The sequence below is a fragment of the Solea solea genome, chromosome 1 (genome assembly GCF_958295425.1).
Source record: "Solea solea chromosome 1, fSolSol10.1, whole genome shotgun sequence".
In the NCBI taxonomy this organism is placed as follows: domain Eukaryota; kingdom Metazoa; phylum Chordata; class Actinopteri; order Pleuronectiformes; family Soleidae; genus Solea; species Solea solea.
Window position 1 is genome coordinate 39,295,916 of NC_081134.1, and position 21,962 is coordinate 39,317,877.

At 43.0% G+C, this 21,962-nt stretch overlaps 2 protein-coding genes across 3 annotated transcripts; one reads left to right on the plus strand and one right to left on the minus strand.

The window, feature by feature from the left end:
* Positions 1-322: 322 nt before the first annotated feature.
* On the plus strand, positions 323-15,440 carry oplah (5-oxoprolinase, ATP-hydrolysing). The gene is made up of 28 exons (XM_058629498.1): positions 323-440; positions 2,037-2,258; positions 2,956-3,147; positions 3,750-3,864; positions 4,276-4,399; positions 5,168-5,363; positions 5,642-5,807; positions 5,898-6,036; positions 6,221-6,288; positions 7,259-7,434; positions 7,531-7,653; positions 7,772-7,884; positions 8,395-8,565; positions 9,128-9,265; positions 9,476-9,614; positions 9,743-9,855; positions 9,944-10,095; positions 10,180-10,340; positions 10,431-10,532; positions 10,899-11,073; positions 11,321-11,505; positions 11,611-11,757; positions 11,878-12,012; positions 12,945-13,094; positions 13,223-13,380; positions 13,457-13,617; positions 13,797-13,894; positions 14,952-15,440. Exons 2-28 carry the CDS (start codon positions 2,088-2,090, stop codon positions 15,102-15,104), a joined length of 3,921 nt encoding a protein of 1,306 aa, XP_058485481.1. The 5' UTR covers positions 323-440; positions 2,037-2,087; the 3' UTR covers positions 15,105-15,440.
* Positions 15,441-16,791: 1,351 nt separating this feature from the next.
* Positions 16,792-21,306, minus strand: foxh1 (forkhead box H1). Of its 2 annotated transcripts, none has more exons than XM_058629484.1 (4): positions 21,219-21,306; positions 19,142-19,726; positions 18,443-18,547; positions 16,792-18,009 (listed from the first exon to the last, which is right to left on the minus strand). In XM_058629484.1, the coding sequence occupies exons 2-4, from the start codon at positions 19,604-19,606 to the stop codon at positions 17,038-17,040; spliced, it is 1,542 nt and encodes a 513-aa protein (XP_058485467.1). In that variant the 5' UTR covers positions 19,607-19,726; positions 21,219-21,306; the 3' UTR covers positions 16,792-17,037. The 2 variants fall into 2 exon arrangements, with proteins under 2 accessions (XP_058485467.1, XP_058485458.1); XM_058629475.1 differs by lacking the exon at positions 21,219-21,306 and adding an exon at positions 20,696-21,036.
* Between the last annotated feature and the right edge of the window lie 656 nt (positions 21,307-21,962).

A 21,962-nucleotide genomic window follows, 5' to 3' on the forward strand; every position in this document is an offset into this window, starting at 1 on the left:
ACAAATATGCATTAAAAACTGGAAAATAAACAATAATAATAATAAAGTTATTTTATGAGTAAAGTACCTTAGTTTGTATCTTTCTACTTACTTACTTTGTTGTTGTTTACCCCATAACCCTTTTATTTATTAATAAATCTTCTTTTTCATCAGCTGTGGTCACTTATACTTTAATTATTGTGATTTAATTCGTTTGATCTACAGGTGCTGATTTTTCTCTTAGAGAAAAAAAAAAGAATATATATCTACTATAACCAGAGGGGGGCGCCAAGTGACACCGGATCTTTTCGGCGGGGCGGAGCTTAGACTTCAGTTTTTTTTCAACTGACCCGGTTTCATCGACGTGGTCTCGGTAGTAAAGGCACCGATTACAGAAGTGGAGGAGGAGGAGGATTCCTAAAGATTTCCAGCCTCAGAATCGGAGCAGCACCTGCGGACAGGTGAGTGAAAGACGTCGCTACTGCTTTGTTGTTTAGTTCTGGTGATTTTCGTCAAGCCGCAGCATTGACACACGTATAGTTTATGTTCATTACTGAACGTCGAGGCAGCAGTGCTCATTTCACTTGTCCACTGTCCATAACTGAAACTTACTACATAATGTTATGTTGCATTTATGATCTGCGGGGATTATGTTGTCGGTGTGTGGGTCATTCATCCTCCTGCAGGTTCATGTGGAGCTTTTTCATCTGATGTCACAGCAGCAGCAGACACTGTCTCTGTCACTAGTCTCTGCTCCTGCTAAAACTTCTATATAGTCTTTAACTGCATATAATGTGACAGCTATGACATCATTTGGAAGACATGCAGAAAAACTACATACGTCAGTGGCGTTGTTAGGGGGGGCGGGGTAGGTTAGGACAGTTGTCATGTTTGCATGACAATTTCTATTTCTACGTTTAAAATATATGTAATTGTGTATTTTAAATTAAATTGGGAATTGGTATTTGGTCAGTATTGGTATGGTCAAAATCAAATGTAAATAAAAATCATAGCTGAGTCGTGTTTGGGGCGATATCGGTAGATATTTAAGTTTGTGATATTGGTATCGGTAAATACTCGCGTTTGCAGTATCGTTATCGGTAGATACTCGAGTTTGTGATGTAGGTATTGGACAAAAAAGCGAACTTGTCCCATTCCTATTAAATACAACCTCTCAAATTTGGAGTAACACCCCCTGATAATGCGACTGGGAGTGGAATTAGCATGCATCTATATGTTCAGACTCATATTATCCTGGAGGCTCTGTGAAGAATAGCTTAAGAAACCGGTAACAGAAGAATAAGACAACAGTGAGACAAACAGTCTCCACACAGAAGTTGCACAACACCATAAAGAAAATCCTCACCAGTTTCCCAGTTACACCATAGAAAATGAATGAATTACAAACCTTGTAGCAGTGAACACATGAGCCTGCAGTGTTTCATGTAATGACCAAGTTTTAACAGCATTATGCAGCTGCAAGAGCTAATGTTGCCACAAGGACTTAGTTGAGCTTCCATACTGCTTATTCTACTTGGTTACCTCTCAGTAGGGCTGAGACAATTTCTCAGTTAATCAATTATTAAACACTTTGAGGGTTTTTTCATTATTAAAACCAGTTTTCTGATTTTCCAGCTTCTTAAATTAAAATTAGAAATCATTTTGGTTTGTGGACAACATTTTTCAACGTTTTCTGGCATTTTATGGACCAAATCAATCGAGAGAATAATCAACAGATTAATAATCATTAGTCACAGCCCTACATTTCAGTACTTGTTTACACGTTATATTTAACAGTAGACAGTAACAGCAATGTGGCGTCTCAAGAGTAGCAGCGCAAACTTGTGTTTGTGTGTGAGTGTTTTTTACATAAGCTTGGTGGTGATTGATAATCAACCCAGATAGGGCGAGGGTTGTCTTTGTTGCAGAGTTTTATGAATGAAAGGTGTTTCTCGTCCTTCCCTCTCAGCAGATATCTCACATGTTCTCATATCAGCACTGAACACGGTCTATCTCTGTGTCACTTTCTCTCTGTCCTTCTCTGACTCCTCTCCCAGGTCCAGGATTTTCAGGAGTTTTTGGGTTGTTTTTATTTTACCTCCTCCACTATGGCTGAGACTGAAGGAAAATTTGACTTTGCCATAGACCGCGGTGGCACTTTCACTGATGTGTTTGCCCGGTTGCCCGATGGTCGTGAAAGAGTCCTGAAACTGCTTTCCCGAGACCCACAGAACTATAAAGACGCTCCCACTGAAGGCATCCGCAGAGTCCTGGAAGAGGTAACATCACAAGATGGGTTAGGGATTAGAGAGCACTATCTTCGGGTTAGAGGTCACACAGAGGTTAAAACATGTTTGTTTTTTTTTTTTGCCTGAAGATACAAAGGTCATGCATGTTGTTGTTGTAGTTGGAACAGCGAGGCTGGGGTTGGACTGAAAAACTGTCCAAGACAAAGGAGGCAGCTTTGTCTTAGACGTCCAAAGTCCTAAACCTCCTCAAGCTTCAGCGATCTTGTGTATCATGACAGTTTTTACTTAAACGTTTGCCATTTTACTCACAAAAATACATAATATTATTGTGTTGCAGGTAGGGATGGGAATGACCAGAGACACCTGATTTATATATATATATATATATATATATATATATATAATCAAGATTATCAAGATATTGCAAAATCATCTAGCACTTGGCACCATCTAGTGGACTGAAACATGAATTGATTTCGTTTTATGCTAATACACAAAAAGTAAACATTTTTACAAAATGAAAAAATTAAAGCGATTTAATATCGCCACGCAAAATACCACGATATTCATAATACGGCTGTCGTCAATGCACAAGGGACAAAAACACAGCATATTGAGTCTTGGGATGTACTGTAATGTGTCATGTATAATGTGTTCACATCACTAGTGGAATGGCAGCTATAGAGGAGTGTGTGTTATTTATTTGTCTGCATACGTATAATGACAGGAAACAGGACGGGCCTTTCCTCGCGATCAGCCTGTGGACACCTCACTCATCGGCTGGATCAGAATGGGCACGACGGTGGCGACCAACGCGTTACTGGAGAGAGAGGGAGAGAGAACGGCTCTCCTGGTCACGAAGGGCTTTAAGGACCTGCTGCACATTGGCACACAGGCCAGACCGAAGCTGTTTGATCTGGTTTGTCATCTTTTTTTCTTTTTTTCTTCTTAAAAGCATGGTTATATGAGGCATTACATTACATATCATTTAGCAGACGCTTTAATCCAAAACGGCTTTGGAATTGAGTACAATCAGCCAGGGGTGGAGTCGAACTTTCGACCATGATGTCTTTCTCAGGCATAGACGAAGACGAGCATAGTCTTGAAGTTCAAAGTGAGCGTCAGAATGCAGAAGAAAGGCCACGTGAGAAAGCATATAGGCGGTGTTTATGAGTTGCCTGGATACAGGGCTGAGACCACATGCTGTAGAGTTTAGTTATTACCCTGTCTTAAAGAGAAAGGAAGCAGGTCTTGAAGTTTGCCCCTGACATGTTATTGAAGTTGTTACTCATCTATGAAGCTGATGCTCTGTTATAATATAAGCTGTCACTATAACGCAGCATGAAAAAAGCATGAGAAATAACATTTAAAGTTATTCGTCTAAATTTTAAGTGCCATTCATATGCAGTTCATTTACTCAAATGTTGACCTAATTTGACGGAACGTCTATGTTGCAAGATGTCATATCCAGTCTTATCTCACTATAAGTCCGATGTGTTATCGTGGTGTGTATATTAACAGGAGGTCGCAGTGCCTGAAGTGCTGTACGAGGAGGTGATAGAGGTGGATGAGCGCGTCGTCCTCAGGCGAGATGGCTGCCAGCTGCCCAGGAAGGATCCCAAGCGTGTTGTCACAGGTTCGAATTCTTGTTATTTTACTGAAAGATGGCCACGTATGCCCTTTCTGACCGGAACTAACTTAATCCTCAACTATTTTTGATAATCGGTTTGAGGGGTTTTTCATTATTAAAACAAGTTTTGTGATTTCCCCTGCTTCTTATATGTGAATATTTTCTGGTTTCTTTGCTCCATATAACAAAGAAATCATTCAAATTCAATCATTTTGTTCTGTGGACAAAGCAAGACATTTGAGAACAAGAGATTTATTTAAATGTCCTGATATTGAAAAGCCACACACTACAGCTTTAATGTCTTTTTGTCCATGCACTTCATCTGTTTGGCCAATACTTTGTTTTACTACTAAACTAGTTAAAGTATGCTGTAGAAGAAATGTAAATTTACTGTATGTGTGTGTGTGTGTTTCTCAGGCAGCACTGGGGATTCTCTGGAGGTGTGGAAGGAGCTCGATCTGAAGCACGTCGAGAAGGAGCTGAGAGGAGTCCTGTCCCGTGGGATCACCAGTGTGGCTGTGCTCCTGCTGCACTCGTACACGTCAGTAGAACAACCTGTTTACTTTACATTTCCTTTCTTCTCTCACTGTTTACCTATTTGTTGTTCTTTCTTAACACACACACTGCTTCTTGTTTTCGAAGATTGTAAAGTGAATATGTCGATAGTGTCCAATTTTCTAGTCTGTTAAGTAGAAAATCATGTTTTATTCTTTGCCCCTGTATTTAAAGTCTATTCAATTCAAACTTTGTTACTCGAGTCTTTCGTAGTCCACTAAAAGAAAAACATTATGTAATACATAGATGCATAGAATGATTCCAAAAGCACAAAAAGTAAACAATAATAAACAATATCGTATGTAAAAACATATGTTAATAACTACATATAAATATGTTCTTTAAATCCTTTCCCATTAACGGAAGCAGTCTGTCGATGATTTACCATCATTTCCATCATAAAAAAAGATGGAAATCAAAGAGGCCGACTTACATAAAAAGGTGTTTTCCTTCTGCACATGACAAAGAAAGCCGCTGCTATTAAAAAAAAATATCTGGAGGATTAAAAGTAACAAGACCAGCACAAAGAACTTTGGACAATACCCCTCTGCCATTCACGTATGAAGAAGGCAGCAGCTCACATGAGCTCACAGACATCTTCTGAAGAAGGATGTCAGATTTGCAGAAATGAAGCCCCTCTGGTACAAACTCCGGAGAACACCCTGGTTTCAGTGCATGTGTGAAAGCAGCTTGAAACTACATCAGAACCTTTAGGATTGACTTGTTTCTCTCTCTCGCTCTTTTTTCTCCTCAGGTGGTCCGATCATGAGAAAGCTGTGGGCGCCCTGGCTCGCTCTCTGGGCTTCACCCAGGTGTCTCTGTCCAGCGAGGTCATGTCCATGGTGCGGGCGGTGCCTCGGGGTTACACCGTCTGCGCCGACGCCTACCTCACACCCAACATCCGTCAGTATTTGAAAGGCTTCACCTCTGGATTTAAGGGTGGACTGAAGGTATGACGGAATACGTAAATAAATAAATAAAATCATAGGGAGAAAAATCAGAAAGAGGCATAAGAAAATGAGAAACACATCAAGCACAATGAGCACAATGACATTATATTCAATATAGAAGATGTTTTAACAGATAAATACATTATAAAAAGTGATAAAAAAAATGATATGACGTCATACAAGTGGCAATAAATGTAAGTAAATGTGTTTAAAAGCTGCAGTGGGGTCAGCTGATGTTCCAAAGATGAAAGTAATCTCTTGTTTCCCCGTGACGTCAGGACGTGGATGTCTTGTTCATGCAGTCAGATGGCGGTCTGACTCCCATGGAGAAGTTCTGTGGTTCACGGGCCATTCTCTCTGGCCCCGCCGGGGGTGTGGTGGGCTATGCCGTCACCTCTTTCAGCCAGATGGAGGAGAAACCTGTGATTGGCTTTGACATGGGTGGTGAGTCGAGTGAACGCCGGAGTGTGTCTGATTGTGGTCACTTTTATAAACTTTTATAAACTTCTGGGTTTTTTTTTACCCCCCCTGCAGGAACCTCCACAGATGTGAGTCGATACGCTGGCCAGTACGAACATGTGTTCGAGGCCACCACAGCTGGAGTCACCCTGCAAGCACCGCAGCTGGACATCAACACTGTGGCTGCAGGAGGAGGATCCAGACTCTTCTTCAGGTCAGTGTGTTTTTGGGACTGATCTGCTTAATATTGCTGTGTCATGAATAAGAGAAGGAATTCCTGAAAAGTGACGTCTTTATTTGTTTTCTATAATCAAAGGCTTTTGTAACCAACAAAGGTCAGACTTTTCTCCTTTCGATTCATATTTGTAAATTTTGATTTTGTTTTCCTAATATTTCAGATCAGGGATGTTTGTGGTTGGACCAGAGTCTGCAGGAGCACATCCAGGACCAGCGTGCTACAGGAAAGGTGAATGAATGCTTCCTTTTTTTGTTCTTTAAATGTTTGTCTCTGATTCACTGATCCTTTTCAATCCACAACCTATTAGATTTGATAATGATACATATCCAGCTCACTTTTTCTCACCGTCAGCAGTTTCTTCCACTCTTTAGTTCAAATTTTATTCATCCATGTACACAGACAGGGACACAGACAGGGATTGCACTAATCAGAGCTGAATAATTGGGGTCAAATATCGATTTAAATTAAGCTTCAGTTAATGTTTTCTTATGCAAAACAGGACAGAGCACTACTAGATAACACCATCAACATATTAACAAATATAATCTAACACAAGGTTAAGAACTTGTAGATATAATTTATTTCCAACATATAATAATAATTATTTTCATTCTTATTTTCAAGATTCACAAGAATCTGAAATTAAAGAACTACAATTAATTGTAGCTCTAACAATAAAAAGTATATCAATGAAATGACAGCGATTTTGATTTGCAAACATGTTCAAACATGTTCAGCCCCACTGATTCTCAGAATTATTCGGGAAGTTATGTTCCTGAGGATTCATTTTATTGTTGAACAAATACAGTTACAGTCAATCCAAAAAATGATAATTAACCTCAAACCTGAATATTTAACAAAGGAAAAGTGAGTTATGGCTTCCTCAGGAGAATATCTTTGCGTGTACAATTATTATACAACTATTTGTGTGCAGAATGGTGATGCAACTAAATGAAAAACATCTCACTGTAGAACACTTTAGGCCACATCCTCCCTCATTACATAAATACACATCACCTGAAAATGTTTAAATGTTTGAACAAACTGGGTTGACTCTCACTTGCTGTAATGTTTGCTCACAAAATAAAACATGACTGTGACACGATTGTTGATGTACTCTGTTGGAGAGTTGCTTTTCTATGTCTCTCTAAGGTTTTGCGCAGCTTTGAACAGAATAATAACCGATGATCTGTTCTAGGTGGCCCTCTGACCGTGACCGATGCCAACTTAGCCCTTGGACGACTCCTCCCTTCATTTTTCCCAAAGATCTTTGGGCCCGGCGAGGACGAACCACTGTCCACCGAGGACACCATGAAGCACTTCCGTCTTCTCACCCAAGAGATCAACGTCTTCTTGTCCTCCAACCAGTCACAGGCAGGCACTCGTGAAAGATTCAGTCAAGCTCCACTTTTCTTTTGTAATCTAAATCTAATAACGTTGCGGCTCATGCTCTTTTTCTTTCATTTGAAGGTGACCACAAACAACCATACGGTGTCCAACGGTGATTCGGGGATGAGCGTGGAGGAGGTCGCCATGGGATTCATTCGTGTCGCGAATGAGGCCATGTGCCGGCCAATCAGAGCACTGACACAGGTCATTTAGGCTCCTCGAGCTTCTTGGAACAATTTGTTTAAGCTTGAAAAATATGAAACCATGTTTTGTTTTCTCTCTCTCTCTCTCTCTGTTCGTCACACACCCTCACCCCTCACAGGCGAAAGGCCACGATACGTCTCAGCATGTGTTAGCTTGTTTCGGCGGTGCAGGTGGACAACATGCTTGTGCTATTGCCCGAGCACTGGGGATGAAGACTGTATTTATACACAAGTAAGGCTGGCGGGACTGTGTCGGTGTTCATAGACTGAATATAATAATGGACCCACTTGTGGAGACTTACAAATATCTGGGAACAGTGTTCCACTCTCCGCTTCAGTTCAACATAAACACAGAGTCAGAGGTGAAGTGTGGACAACAAAGAATCCACTTGATGCAGAAACTGAACTCTTTTATTTAGGTCTAAATGACTTGATGTAGCTTTTATCATTGTTTTAAATGGGCTGTGAAACACAAGAGCAATCTGAACGGCATTGTCAAGGTCTGCTCTAAGATTATTGGAGTCCAGTTGAAGAGTCTTAGTTCACTCAGGAAAAAAAGTTCCTTTTGCAACCATTGGAGTCTTCCCTACTGAAGTCTATCCTACTTCCAAGGCTTTAATTTTCAGACTGGAAGACTCCTGTCTATTTTATATACATTCTATGGTCCTTCTCTTGAACCCTTTTCACTGAAAGTAGTGACGGCAGTATCTTTGTCACTGATGTGTGTGCCTGTGTTTCTCAGGTACAGTGGCGTACTCTCAGCTTACGGCCTGGCTCTCGCTGACGTGGTGGAGGAGGTGCAGGAGCCGTGCTCGCTGCAGTACGAAGCGCGCTGTTTCGTCGAGCTTGACCGGAGGGTGGAGCAGCTCTCGAAGCGCTGCCGCGACACACTCTGTGCGCGGGACTTCAACAGGTCAGCGCTCAAAAAAAACACGGCATACATCGGGCTTAACCAGTCGTCGGCATGTGAATCTTTCACTGTTATAAAAACACTCAAGTTATTTAAAGAGTTGGGGCCCGGACTGAAAAAGCCCGGTCCCTTTTGGTACTCAGCCTGGATTGGGGGATAATTTGAAGAGAAATGTATTTGGGAGTAAGACCTGAATGTGCTTTAAAAGATAATAAAACCTTGAAATCAGTTCTAAAATTAATTGGCAGCCAATGGTGGGAAGCTAAAGGGTTCCCATGGCTCCTTGAAATCCTTGAACGTTTGTGAGCTTAAAAAGAAAGTGTCATAGCCCTTGAAAATATTTGAAAAACACCTTAAACTGACATGGCTCATTGAAAGTGCTTGAATTTTGTGCAAGAAAGCTGTTAATTAAGCTGTCAGCTCATTTGTTTATGTTCAAAGCTGCATTGTGGACCGTCATTTACATGTACTCTTGTAGTAGACATGAATACAGAGAATTATGGTGATATACTTTGACATTATGCACGCCAGACTAAGCAGCCTCAATGTCTCTTGTCCTCTTCAGCGATCAGATAACCATCGAGGTCTTCCTCCACCTGCGTTACGAGGGCACCGACTGTGCGCTCATGGTCACCGCTGCCGGTTACCCCAGCGACGCACAGTCCTGTCAAGCAGGAGACTTTCGCAGTGCCTTCACCAAACGGTTAGCTCTCTGTTTACTTCTTTGTTTGCTAATGTCACTGTGTGCAGTCCATGTGCACTCCGACCTGTCTCATTCCTAATGTTTACATTTGTTTTTCCACAGGTGAGGAGCTCAGTAATCTTTGGAGATGACATTTATTTACATTCCTTCTGGTTTTACTACTAGTTTTTTACTGTAATGTTTTGTTTTCTGTCTTCATTTCCCTTTTAGTTACTTGAAGGAATTTGGATTCACCATCCCAGACAGACCCATCATGGTGGATGACATCAGAGTGAGGGGCTGTGGAAAATCGGGTATCAAATCTGTGTATAAAACAAAGATGGGATCCAAACATGCCAAGCCTGTCACGGTATATGGACACACACCTTAATATTTCATTTACATTCATCTTGTGTATTTTTTCATTACCATTTTTATATATATGTATATATATGTGTATATATATATATATGAAGTACTTCTTGTTCTTCTCTGTAGATGACCAAGTGTTACTTTGAAGATGGTTACCTGGACACTAGCGTGTATCTGTGGGAGGAGCTACCATGTGGTGACAGCATCCAGGGACCAGCCATCATCATTGACAAGAACAGGCACTTTGCTTTGCTCTTCATTCAAATTCTTATACTTTAAGTTGAATCAAGACATTTTAAAGGTTAATTCTGCTCTTTCCTCGTGCAGCACCATCCTGGTGGAGCCATGCTGTGAGGCCCATCGGACAGAAGGGGGCGATGTTTGCATTGCTGTTGGATCGGACCCTCACTGTGCCCTGGGCACTGAGCTCAACACTGTGCAGCTCTCCATCTTCTCCCACCGCTTTATGAGCATAGCAGGTGAGAACAGGATATGAAGTATGAAGTAAAGCCTGGGTTATATTTTAGTTTTAACATTTTTCTCCATCTTTCTTCCCTCTACAGAACAGATGGGCCGAGTTCTCCAGAGAACCTCCATTTCGACCAACATCAAGGAACGCCTCGACTTCTCCTGCGCCGTGTTCGGACCGGACGGCGGTCTGGTGTCCAACGCACCTCACATACCCGTTCACCTGGGTGCCATGCAAGAGACTGTCCAGTACCAGGTAAAGACTGTGTGTGCAGTCATGCTGCCGAGGTGACACATCTGATGGAGGCGGAGTCACCATACGTTCTATACTCGTGCTTTTTTCCAGATCAGAACACTGGGGAACGAGCTGAGAGAAGGGGATGTCCTCCTGAGTAACCACCCATGTGCCGGAGGCAGCCATCTTCCGGACCTCACTGTCATCACACCAGTCAGTCTGTGGAGTTTTCTTCACTTCTTTTCTTTTTCTTGAACACTGCTCTTTCCCTCTGTATATACAAAAAAGTATTCCTTTAAAATGAACTCCCGTTGTGAATCCTTGAAAATAGCAATTTGTCAATGTGTCAGTTTTTGAAACCAGAAATTCACCTGCAACCAAGCATCTATTGGATGATACCAGCTGTCAATCATATTAGAGAAGACCGAAAACATGCAGCTAAGATCTTTAGCCTCCCAGGACGTTCGTTTTGCAACCAGTGGTGGCTTTTCAGTGTGTCGTTACTTTGTGGTCCTCATCCTGAAAAATGGAAGATCAGCTTTTAGATACATGGCCCATGTTTCCCTCTTCTCACTTTAGGTGTTCAGGAAGGAGCTGAGCAAGCCGGTGTTCTTTCTGGCCAGCAGAGGGCACCATGCCGACATAGGTGGCATCACTCCAGGCTCCATGCCCCCTCATTCCACAACCCTTGAGCAGGAGGGCGCCGTCTTCACGTCTTTCAAACTTGTCACTGGCGGGGTCTTCCAGGAAGAAGGTTAGAGATGAGGAGATGAGAGATGGAGAGATGGAGAGATGGAATATATACTGTGGCTTTAATGGAGACCACTCATATTGCATGTAAAAATCAAAGGGTTTAACAAAATATGAGACTTAGGAGTCCGAATGTTTATGGTCTACTTTAACTTTCACTTTCTTCACTCAGTTTCCTGTCATGCTTTTCTCTCTGTGCCTCTTCTTGTGTCACATTTCTCCCTGGGCCTTTCCTCCCGTCTCCATATCAGCTGTAACTGAAGCGCTGATGGCTCCGGCCCAGTACCCAGACTGCTCTGGGACTCGTAATCTCCATGACAACCTGTCAGACCTGCGGGCTCAGGTGGCAGCCAATCAGAGAGGCAGCCAGCTGGTGGGGGAGTTGATTGACAGCTATGGACTGGCTGTGGTCCAAGCCTACATGGGGTACATTCAGGTCAGGTCATGTAAATCTTTGTAAAATGACAACAACGATGTGATCATTCAGAAAAGTGTTGCTTTACGAGTTGTACCGCCGTCGCTTTGGGTTTGACGGTTTCAGAGTAATGCAGAGCTCGCAGTGAGGGACATGCTGAGAGACTTTGCACGTTGTCGACGGCAACAGACTGGATCCTTGGAGGTGGAGTCGGAGGATTTCATGGATGACGGGACGCCAATCAGGCTGCGAGTCCAAATTAATGAAGAAGAGGTGAGCGGTGGGAATCTACTCAGGATATGAAGCACAATGTTAACATGAAAGCCTAATATGCTGCGTATTGTGCACATTAGAGTTGACGTTTAATTGAAATTGAAAACTCCGTTGTTACAGGGCAGTGCTGTGTTTGATTTCTCGGGAACTGGGACAGAGGTGTGGGGGAACTGCAATGCTCCTCGGGCTATCACCCTCTCTGCCCTCATCTACTGCCTGCGCTGCATGGTCGGACAGGACATCCCACTCAACCAGGTAACCATCGTTCGTTTAGGTTAGTTTCGCCCTCCAGTGAAGAGCAAACACAGCAGAACAGGGTTAATGAGTGACCCCAAGTAGTATTAAATAAATGATGAAAGCACCATAGCCTCTAGAAAACAGGATGTAAGTGTAAATAACGTAATTGGTTTAGGTTATTAGTTATTCACTGTAGTTTCAAGGTCACATTGAACTTAGAATCATTTTAAATTTTAAATTTTATTTTAAATCAAGCTTTTTTCAACATTAAAAACAAAAGACATACAGGACTGGTCCAAAAGAAAAAGAAAAAAGACAGAATACGCTGTGTTTCCACCACATGGAACAGTTCAGTTTGGTTCGGTACAGTAAGGTATTTTTTTTTGTGTTTCCATTAGGAATAGTACCAAATAACTGGCCCCAGCCGTTCAATTCTGTGGTACCAGAGTAAAATGGTACGGTAAAAAAAACCATCACTCCCTAGCAATAAATACCCCATAGAAGTCGAGGAAAACGCCTGCAGTCTATTCTCATACAAAGCTTCGTGTCTTATTGAGACAAACAGCCACAAACTGAGCAGTAAAAAAAGAGCTGCTGGACGTCCTCCATTGTTGTCTGTTGTGTAGCGTTTGATGTCGTCGCTGCCCACACCCTACCTACCAAGTAAAGGTACTGCTCTCAGTCGAAACACAAACCTGACCCTTGGGCTTTACGGTTCAAAACCACACCGTACTGTACCAAACTGAACTGGACCATGATAGAAACACAGCGTCACTTATGGATTTAGTCCATATAGATGATCTAAATCCCAATAATTCTAATATTTTTGTCCACTTCTGCACTTCACTGTTTTCCAGTATAATGTCCTGTTTTTCTAGTGTCACCTCTTCAGAACTCAAAGATTATTAGGATTATCTCATTCATATCATCTTTTTTTTTCCATGTTGTAGGGTTGTCTCGCGCCAATCAAAGTCATCATCCCTCCTGGCTCGATCCTCCAGCCTTCCCAGAATGCAGCTGTGGTTGGAGGAAATGTTCTCACATCCCAGAGAGTGGTCGATGTCATCTTTAAGGCATTTGAAGTATGCGCCGCTTCGCAGGTACGAACAATTAAGTTATGTTAATGTAGGAACAAAAAGTTGTGCCTTTAGTTTGTAAGTTGAATATTTAAAGATGTGTCATTATTTCCTTGCTTAAATGGATGTACTGTCATTCTGCCGTACATCAGGGCTGCATGAACAACATTTCATTTGGCACAGAGAATGTTGGTTACTATGAAACGGTTGCCGGGGGAGCAGGGGCAGGGCCAGGCTGGAACGGGCGGAGTGGAGTTCACAGTCACATGACCAACACCCGCATCACTGACCCCGAGATCCTGGAGAAGAGGTAAAGCATCAGTCAAAGAAATGTTTTTTTTTTTTTTGTGAAATTGTTGGGTCCACTAATTGATTGATTTGTTCAGGTATCCGGTGATTTTAGAGCAGTTCTCGCTGCGGCCCGACTCGGGAGGCGCAGGGAAGCACTGCGGTGGAGACGGTGTGATCCGGAAACTTCTGTTCAGGAACAAGGTGGTTCTGTCTGTACTCACCGAGAGACGGTCCACTCGACCCTACGGTCTCAAAGGTAAACACTCTGATATTCATCGTGGTTGTTTTAATACCTTTATTATCCTTGTACAAAACAGTGACATTGGAATTTAATCTGCAACCAACGCTGCTATTGACTTGAAACAATGAAGTGTTGTGTGTTGTAATGCAAAGTGCGGGTGTTTCCTCAGTGCTCACTCTGTCTACTCTTATCAGGGGGAGAGGATGGTGCAGCAGGACTGAACCTGCTCCACAGGGCAGACGGCAGACAGCTCAACCTGGGAGCCAAAATCAGCATCCCGCTACAGCCTGGGGTAAGACTGCACCATGTACAGTATATATGTGAGAAAAATTATTAGTATTATTGTTAGAATAAGTGTAACAAAAATATATCTATCTACAAGGAGACCTTACTGAATGTTGTCATGAAAACCACCACGTTACACCAAGATGTGTACATATTTCTGCACGAAAATATCTAATATATAATATCTTATTTCCCACTGGGGATTATTAAAATATCTCTTATTTCTATTCAAAGTAATTAACCATTTTATGTTGGTCACCACAGCAGAAATTACATACTGTGCTTTTAAATAGTGTCCTATGACTAAACAAGGGAAGAAAACAATTACATTGCCGTCTTTATTTATCTATCTTTCCTTTATTTAGCCAGGAAGGTCCCATTGAGATACAAGATCTCTTCTTCCAGGGAGTGCTGGTCAAGATAGCAGCATAGATATCACAAATTGCAACTATAGCAAATAGTTACAGAGACAAGAACATTTCAGATATAAAACTCACAACAGAATATACAAATTAAAAGGAGGTTATTAAAGGAGAGTTAAACAAGATATATATTGAAAGTGCCATACCAACAAGGTCCTTAATCCTAATCCCTCAAAAAGCTTTGTGAAACAACATGTTTCTTTCATGTCAGTCCATAATGCCTTTAAATGTGTTTAAGTGTCTGCAGTGTCTGTAGTTGTAGCTCATTGTCCCTGGTGAGTAGAAGGAGAAAAGCAGTTTTACAGAATTCTGAGTTCATTCTTGGACCATTTAAAGTGGTAGACCTGGTGCTGTAGTTGCTGATGCAAAAAAAACAAACAGCATATGCATTTTCCTCTGATTGAGAGAAAACCAACCAACGGATTCATATGAAATACAGTGGTGAGTGTGTGAACCAGCATTTGTTACAGAGTATATGTTTCCTAATGTTTTTATTGCAGTTTTTATGTCAGGTGGTGCTGACCTAATTATTACTTGATGCTATAAACGTGCTGATCAGAAATGTGATTTAGAATTCATGTTAGGCTGGCTCTTTTTCATGTTTGGATGTTAACTGTGACGTCTGCTCGTGTCCCACTACAGGACATGTTCTGCCTCTACACTCCCGGTGGCGGAGGATATGGAGGAGAGGAGGAAACCAGCAACAAACCTAAGCCAAAGCACAGGCGCTTGAATGAGAATTTTCTGGAGAGAGGCAGCGTATTCGAATACCGGATGGCACAAGAGGGAGTGTGAGAAGGAATAAGAAATCAGGAGATGAGTCGGAGGAGATCAGGGAAAACACGCACACAGTGAAAAATGAAAAATAGCAGCAACAGGTTTAATCCCAGTACAATGATGAATTAAGACTTAGATTGTAGGCCAGTGATATTTTAACAGTTTCTACTTTGTACTTTTTCAGTAAGCACCACTCTTGTAATAGACCTTTAACTTACATCTATTATCTATGGTGCTCATCCTAGCTGTTAGGATTGAACACTTTGGGAAAAAAAGGCACAATTTAAAAAACGACTGAAATACAAACACCACACCTGTTAATTTAACAACACAATTAAACCCAGTTTCTGCTGATGAGATTGTCCACTTTTTTCCTAATTGGGAGGAATCTTTTGTCAAATCATTCAAAACACAGTGCTTATATTTGGGTTTTGTACCAAGAGAGGGAACACGTGCCCAAGAGCACTGAGGTTTGTGGACCAGAGGAACTGGGGATTGAACCCAAGTTTCTGGTTAGTGGTACAATGCACTTCAGAGCTCCTGATCTACAGCTACTCCAAAGACCACTCGTATGCATGTATGTGTTTGGGGGCGGGGGGGTGGAGTCAAACTGTCCCTTCCTCCCTCCTCCAGGTCAGGAATGATCAGGGAGCAGGGGAACGAGGATGGGGAGGGAGTGCAGGCATGCGTAAGGCAGCTGATAAAAAGGAGAGTGGTCACAGCAGTGGAAGCAGCAGGAGGCTGACGGCTGCTGGACTGTTGATGTAAATCAGCTGTGTGTGTGTGTGTGTGCTGAGAACTCCTCTGCAGATACCACGGCCTGTCGATCAAAGATAGTTATCTGGTTGTTTATGGATTTCAATTCCTGTGGTAAATCAATCCAACATACTGGGGGACCTTTTAAAACCCGGTTGTGTTTACAGACGTGCAGAACCAACACAGTCTAGTATTAAGCACATAAACCAGTCACAGAAACAACTTATTAAAACCCACATTAAGTAAAATAAACAGCATTTTATTACATTCCCTATTTAACTCCATTACATTCTTTTGATACTCTGAGATGAAGTTTCACTGCAGCTCAGCACTGTACAGGTACATAGTGAGAAAGTTAGAAAACATTCGGCCGTCATGGTAGGCAGACATTTAAAAGCAAGTTCCTTTTGGTCGTGATCATAACATTAAAATAGTGCAAAATAACCAGCAGTGCAAACGTTCACAGGAACACGTCCCAGTCTGAGGTAGATAGTGGTCGTTGTGTAGCAGTAGATTGTCGCGTAAACATGGCAGCAGCAGCTTTTTTACAGATTGACAAGAATCTAAATCTGAGCATATTTCTGTGGTAAACCTGCCAGATTCTCAAATGCAACAAGAAAAAAAACTTAAGTTAACACCAAAATGAAAAGGGACAGAATCAATGCAAGCAGTTAAATTGAGTTTTTTCCCGCCTCTATTCTGTTAAAATACTATAATTCTGCTGTTTTTAAACACAGATTTTCCAGATGTTCACATCCACAGTCCAGCCTGTCATTGTTGGTATTTCACATGATTGTACAACAGTACATTCAGCGTTCACAGTAGATCAACAGATAAAAGGTCACAGTTTCACGCCAATAAGAGACAGTGCAAATCACAAAGGCGGTGCAAAGAGCTGAGAACTGAGGTAGATGTTTTGTTAAAGTTGGGTCTGAAAAACGCCTGAGCTTTAAAAAAAAAAACATATATATATAAATCAGTGGTTTTCATCTTCTAAAAACATGAATCCATCAACAGCACTGTCTGCAGTTTAGAGGCCTTCAGCTGGAGGAAATGAGTGAGACTCGGTTTACTAAAAGTTGCAGCAGATAACACATTTTCGCTCTCTCTTATCTTGATTAAACTTCACCCCTGCATCACTGTGGTTTGGCATCCGTGTGACGGATTGTGTCTTTTGTTTGCGACAGTCTTTCAGTCAGTACTGGTAACGGTTTAAAGGAGGCCCGTTCTGCAGGGCGTACTGACTTGGCGGTTGATGGTGTGCGTGAGAGTTCGGAGTGGTTGGTACCAGGACGTCGAAAACGCTCTTATTCGGAGGCACCGACTGCAACATATTGTCAAGGTCCATGATGAGGGGAGGGGCTTGGACTGAAACCCGTCCACTGGGGAGGATGGGCCAATATGTGTGACCTAAAAAGTGACCAGGAGCGACTGGAGAGCTGCCGTAGTTATAAAGGGGAAGTCCACCGTGCAGTGGCATGATAGGGCCTCCATTGAACCGCATGCTGGGCGGGGCAACAGCATTGGGGGGAGCATATTTGGCGTAGGAGGTGGGGAGCTCCCATGGAGGTGCAGAACTCTCCCGTCTGGCTGATTTGTGCAGTGGTGGCCGATAATCCTCATACCCATCTGACCCTGCTTCACCATCTGGGGGAACACGCTTCCCAGACAGGGTCACCCCCTTCCATTCTTCATCAGAGGAAGAGGAGGAGGAGGTGGAAGCCGGGCTGGCAGAGCTGGCAGAGGCACTACGGGCAGAAGATGTGTAGCGTGGTCGCAGAGGAGGAGAGGGCCGAGGGTGCTCCATCTCACCCCAGCACTCCCTGGAAGTCACGTCCACATCCCCAGAAGCACTCGTCGGCCGGAGGCTGTGTAGCAGGGAGTCGATAGCGAAGGATGAGTCCAGCTTAGGTCGGAACAAGTCCTCCTGTGGTAGGGAAGGGTTTCCAGTGCGCATGGGGAGGAGAGAGGTCACAGGTTCAGAGGTCGGCTCAGATTCTGGCTTGTGTCCTTGTAAGATGTAGGGAGCCAGGTCCTGGGCAAAGATAGTCTCATCCTGGCGCGACACCGCTGTGTTCTGCCTCTTGAGGAGTTCCAGAGGAACACGGCTCAGCTCCACTGCCCAGAAATTGCCTTTGCCTTGAGGCTTACCTGGGTCCTTCAGCACCTACAGGTCGCAGGAGAATCAGAGTTAACACACGGCTTCTTATGACAAATTCAAGCAATTTCGGTGTCCATTTTCGAGCCCCATTAGATTCTACAAATACAGTACATACTCAAAATGATTCTTTGACAAGTCACAATTAAACTGTATTTTGTAAGAGCAGAAGGATAAAGGAAAATTCAAGATAAACAGAAGCATGGAAGGCCCCTTATTTCTCAGTCATCAGGGAGCTATTTATTGTGAAAGACGGTCTCTATTTTAAGCATTTTCAAGCACCAGAACGAACCCCGATGTATGGTTTCTCCACAGTGGCTGCTTAATAAGAAACCGTTCAATATTCACCAATCAATATTCCCCCCTCAAGGCCACTAATCTGAAGCACACCTGAAGGCTTTTTCTGTCTTGTGAATTATTTTTACAGTCACGTCATACAAACCTTCACAAAGCAGTCGTATGATGAGAGGTTGTGTCGCACTGAATCCCGCCAGCCCTTGTAGTTTCCTTCGAAAAATGGGAAGAGGGTACTGATCTCCTTTAGGATCTGAAAATGAAAAGAGCATCAGTGAGCACAGATAACGTATGTACACTAACATTAACTTCATTATGTAATCATTTGGAGTACGAACAGATCTTAGGCCAAGAGGTGCAGCCCAAAACCTCCTGCTGTACACTTTAGTAGACTGTTTTTAGTAATTAAAAATAAAGTGGCGTGGATTATAGCAGTTCTTAAATGGATAGATCAACATGATAAAGACTCTGTTAGAGCAACTCAAACATGATTTAGTATCTTATCACTTTCCTTTTACAGATCAGTGTCTGGTTTCACTGTAGTCCAACCTTATCAAAGCCAACCAAGAATGGCAGGAATGGGAGTCACTCAAGTGTCACCCAGAGGTGGCTGGTTTGTGTCACTTTGTAAACTGAAAAAGTTGCCATCTGGCCATGCATTGTCCATGCACAAGAAAAGTGTGTGGAAGTAATTTCCTGATGAAATTCTTGAGCATGAGAGTGGTTTTCATTAATAAAATACTTCAGACGTGACAGGCGTCAGGATGAAAGTAGACATCTATGCAGCATTGGGACTAAAACACACATTAATACTTAGTTGTACTGACAAACTTATTTTCCCAATTACCTCAGACAATGTCAGTTTCTTCTCCGGCGACCTTTGGATGACCATAGCAATCATGGCAAGATACGAGTATGGTGGTTTTGGATACCGCTGATAGTTCTTCTTCTTCCCCTCGCTGCTCTTACTTTTCTTCTGTTCATTCACCCATGAATCCCGATTCATAGATTCGTCTTGTTTGTTTGGGAACGGTGCGCTCGGTGCCGAGGTTTTATCCATGAATGGCGTGGCGGTGCCAAGGTGTTCGGGGCGCGCTGTGTGCTTCTCCGAGCGCGGCTGCTGCGGCTGCTGAGGACCCATCTGGGCTGGAGAAAGTGACCAGTGATGGGCCGGAGAGTTCCACGTTACACCGGCGGAGAGAAAAGCCTTCTGCCCATGTCTGTGTAAGTCAAGTTGATGGTCGTGGTGTTCTCCAGTGTGGGACGGAGCGGGTGGTGCCAAGAGACTCTGCTCCGGCCAGTGCTTTGTCATGCTGATCAGCCCAGGGGGAAAATCGGCCAGTGTAGTTCGGACAGGGGCACGGAGAGAGGGGGGAGGGAGGCCAAAGAGCCGGTCCTTAACTTCTGGCAGACTGCTGTCTCCAGGCTGACTCTATTTGAAGAGCAAACAATTAACAGTTTCATGTAAATCCCGCTGCGTAATCGAGGAGAGAATGAGGCGTTATCTGAGAGCAGAATGAGTGATCGCCTGGGGGCGGGGGTGGTGGCTGGAGGGGGGGGTTTGAGGGGAGAGTCGAGAGAAGAGACAGTAAACCTGTAAATAACCCTTTAGGTGATATCAACATACAACTTACAACACATTCTGAGGGTCCCAGTTTGCTTTGGAAACAGTGCCAAGATTTACGCACAAACATTGAGTGCTTTAACACACAATGGCACTTTGTGGTAAATTAATAAATGTAGAATTAAACAAAGTATTTTTCCAAACAATATCATTTTACTCTCCCCATAAAAAGTGCCCTTCATAAATTGTAGGTCGGATTAATGATACTGAAAGCGTGGGTAAAACTCGAGGGGGGCGGGGTGGTGGGATACTTGAAAGAATTCATCTCGATTGAAGTTGCATGCAATCAACAATTTTTGGCACGCAATATACACGAGGGGGAGCTAATAAACAAAGTGAAAGAGGAGAATTTGTCAGCTGCAACACTAGAAGGTTAATGGACAGCATCAAATAAAAAGATTGAATTTGGAACTTCTTGCAGAGTGTGAGAAATCCACAGCTTCCGAGTATCAGTATCATCTTATTTCATAAGCAGATATCATTCGTGCCTTGACCCCCTCAACGAGACTTTTCTCCCCTGAGGACATCTCACATTGGAATTGGTCAGCGGATAAAGAATTCGGAGCCATGGAGCTCCATGGAGCAGTGAGAGCGCGCAGTGGTCGGGAGTGCTGTGCGCACAGTTGGATTCCCTCTGGGGACTTTGCACGATTGCAATTCAGTGTCAAAGGACTAAGTTTCGGGAATGCATGTCTATTGTTCAAGTTAACGCAGCGCTAATGTGCGGACCCTTGCTTCCCAGCAAGACAGTGAAAACAAGTTGGATTAGACACAAACCCATTGTGGAGCTGGCTTGGAGACCGTCCCTTCCCCGAGAGTCTGTTTTGCATGTGACGAAATACGGGGCCTATTCAACACCATTTGTGCGCTTTCTGGCGCTTACAAGCTGCAAAGTGCTGTATAAGGCAGGACATTCACACCTTAAAACAGGAGCAATCATGCCCCCACCCACACCAGCAACTGCTGGAACCAGCCTCAAAATATCTCCCAAACAAGAACTTCGTTAAGTCAACACGAGAATCAACAACCACAAACGTTCTGCAAATGACACTGACCTCTTATTATTATGGTGTATGCTTGTTCAGCTTGAAGTACCACATCTGCTAAGATAAAGAAACGTAATTATCTTGAATCAATTCGTTTGTGTAACTACATGAAAATGGAACTCCCCTGCGTTTTTCTTTGATACCAGACACTCTTCTGTCAGCTGGTGGATTTTGCTCATCAGGTGATTGCAACATTCAAACCGATTTGATTTCTATTATCTCACTTTTTTCCCCCTCTCTTTAAAAACACTTACCACGTGAACGTGCGGCTTTGGCAAAAATGTGCAGTCGTGCACAAAATGTTTGAGCGTGTTTTTCTGTGTCGGATGACTTTCCTAACATGGTGAGCAGCAAACCTCCTTCACCTGCTGGAAATTGCATGACTGAAGAAGAAGAGGCTCTCCACACAGTTTTGCACAGTAGTATAGTTTGTCCCCCTCTAGTGGTTTCACTAAAAGTCACCCAAATAGTAGCAGCCCAATAAATCATTTTAAGATGACTTGTCCTCTATAGAGTGTTTTCCACTTCTTGAGATAGAAACCAGACATGTAGAGACAAACCCTTGTCCCTCGTGCACAATGTCTCCATCTAAATCTGCATGACTTCTCACCCTCAACAGGCCGAATAAAAACAGTCAATCTATCTCTTCCTGTCAGCTGGAGTGCTACTTAATAGGTTTTGCCTGGATTAGAGTGAGACATCCATGGGAAGAATAGACAACCACATGAATAGGAGAGCATCCAGGACAAGGCTGTCCACACAGGCTGATTGTGTTTGGACAAATCCCCCCCAAAAGCTGCCCTGGAATGTCTCCCGATACTAAGACGGAGAAAAGAAGTTGAGTGTGTTTGTGAGAGACAGAGAAAGTGAAAAAGCTTTTTATTTGTGTGTGTGTGTGTGTGTGTGTGCCGCCATTGCTTCTTTAGTGTTTGTTTAACAAGAATGATGGACAATTTATGAAGTGGATGCAGATGTCTCAAAGATGGTGATTCAATCCT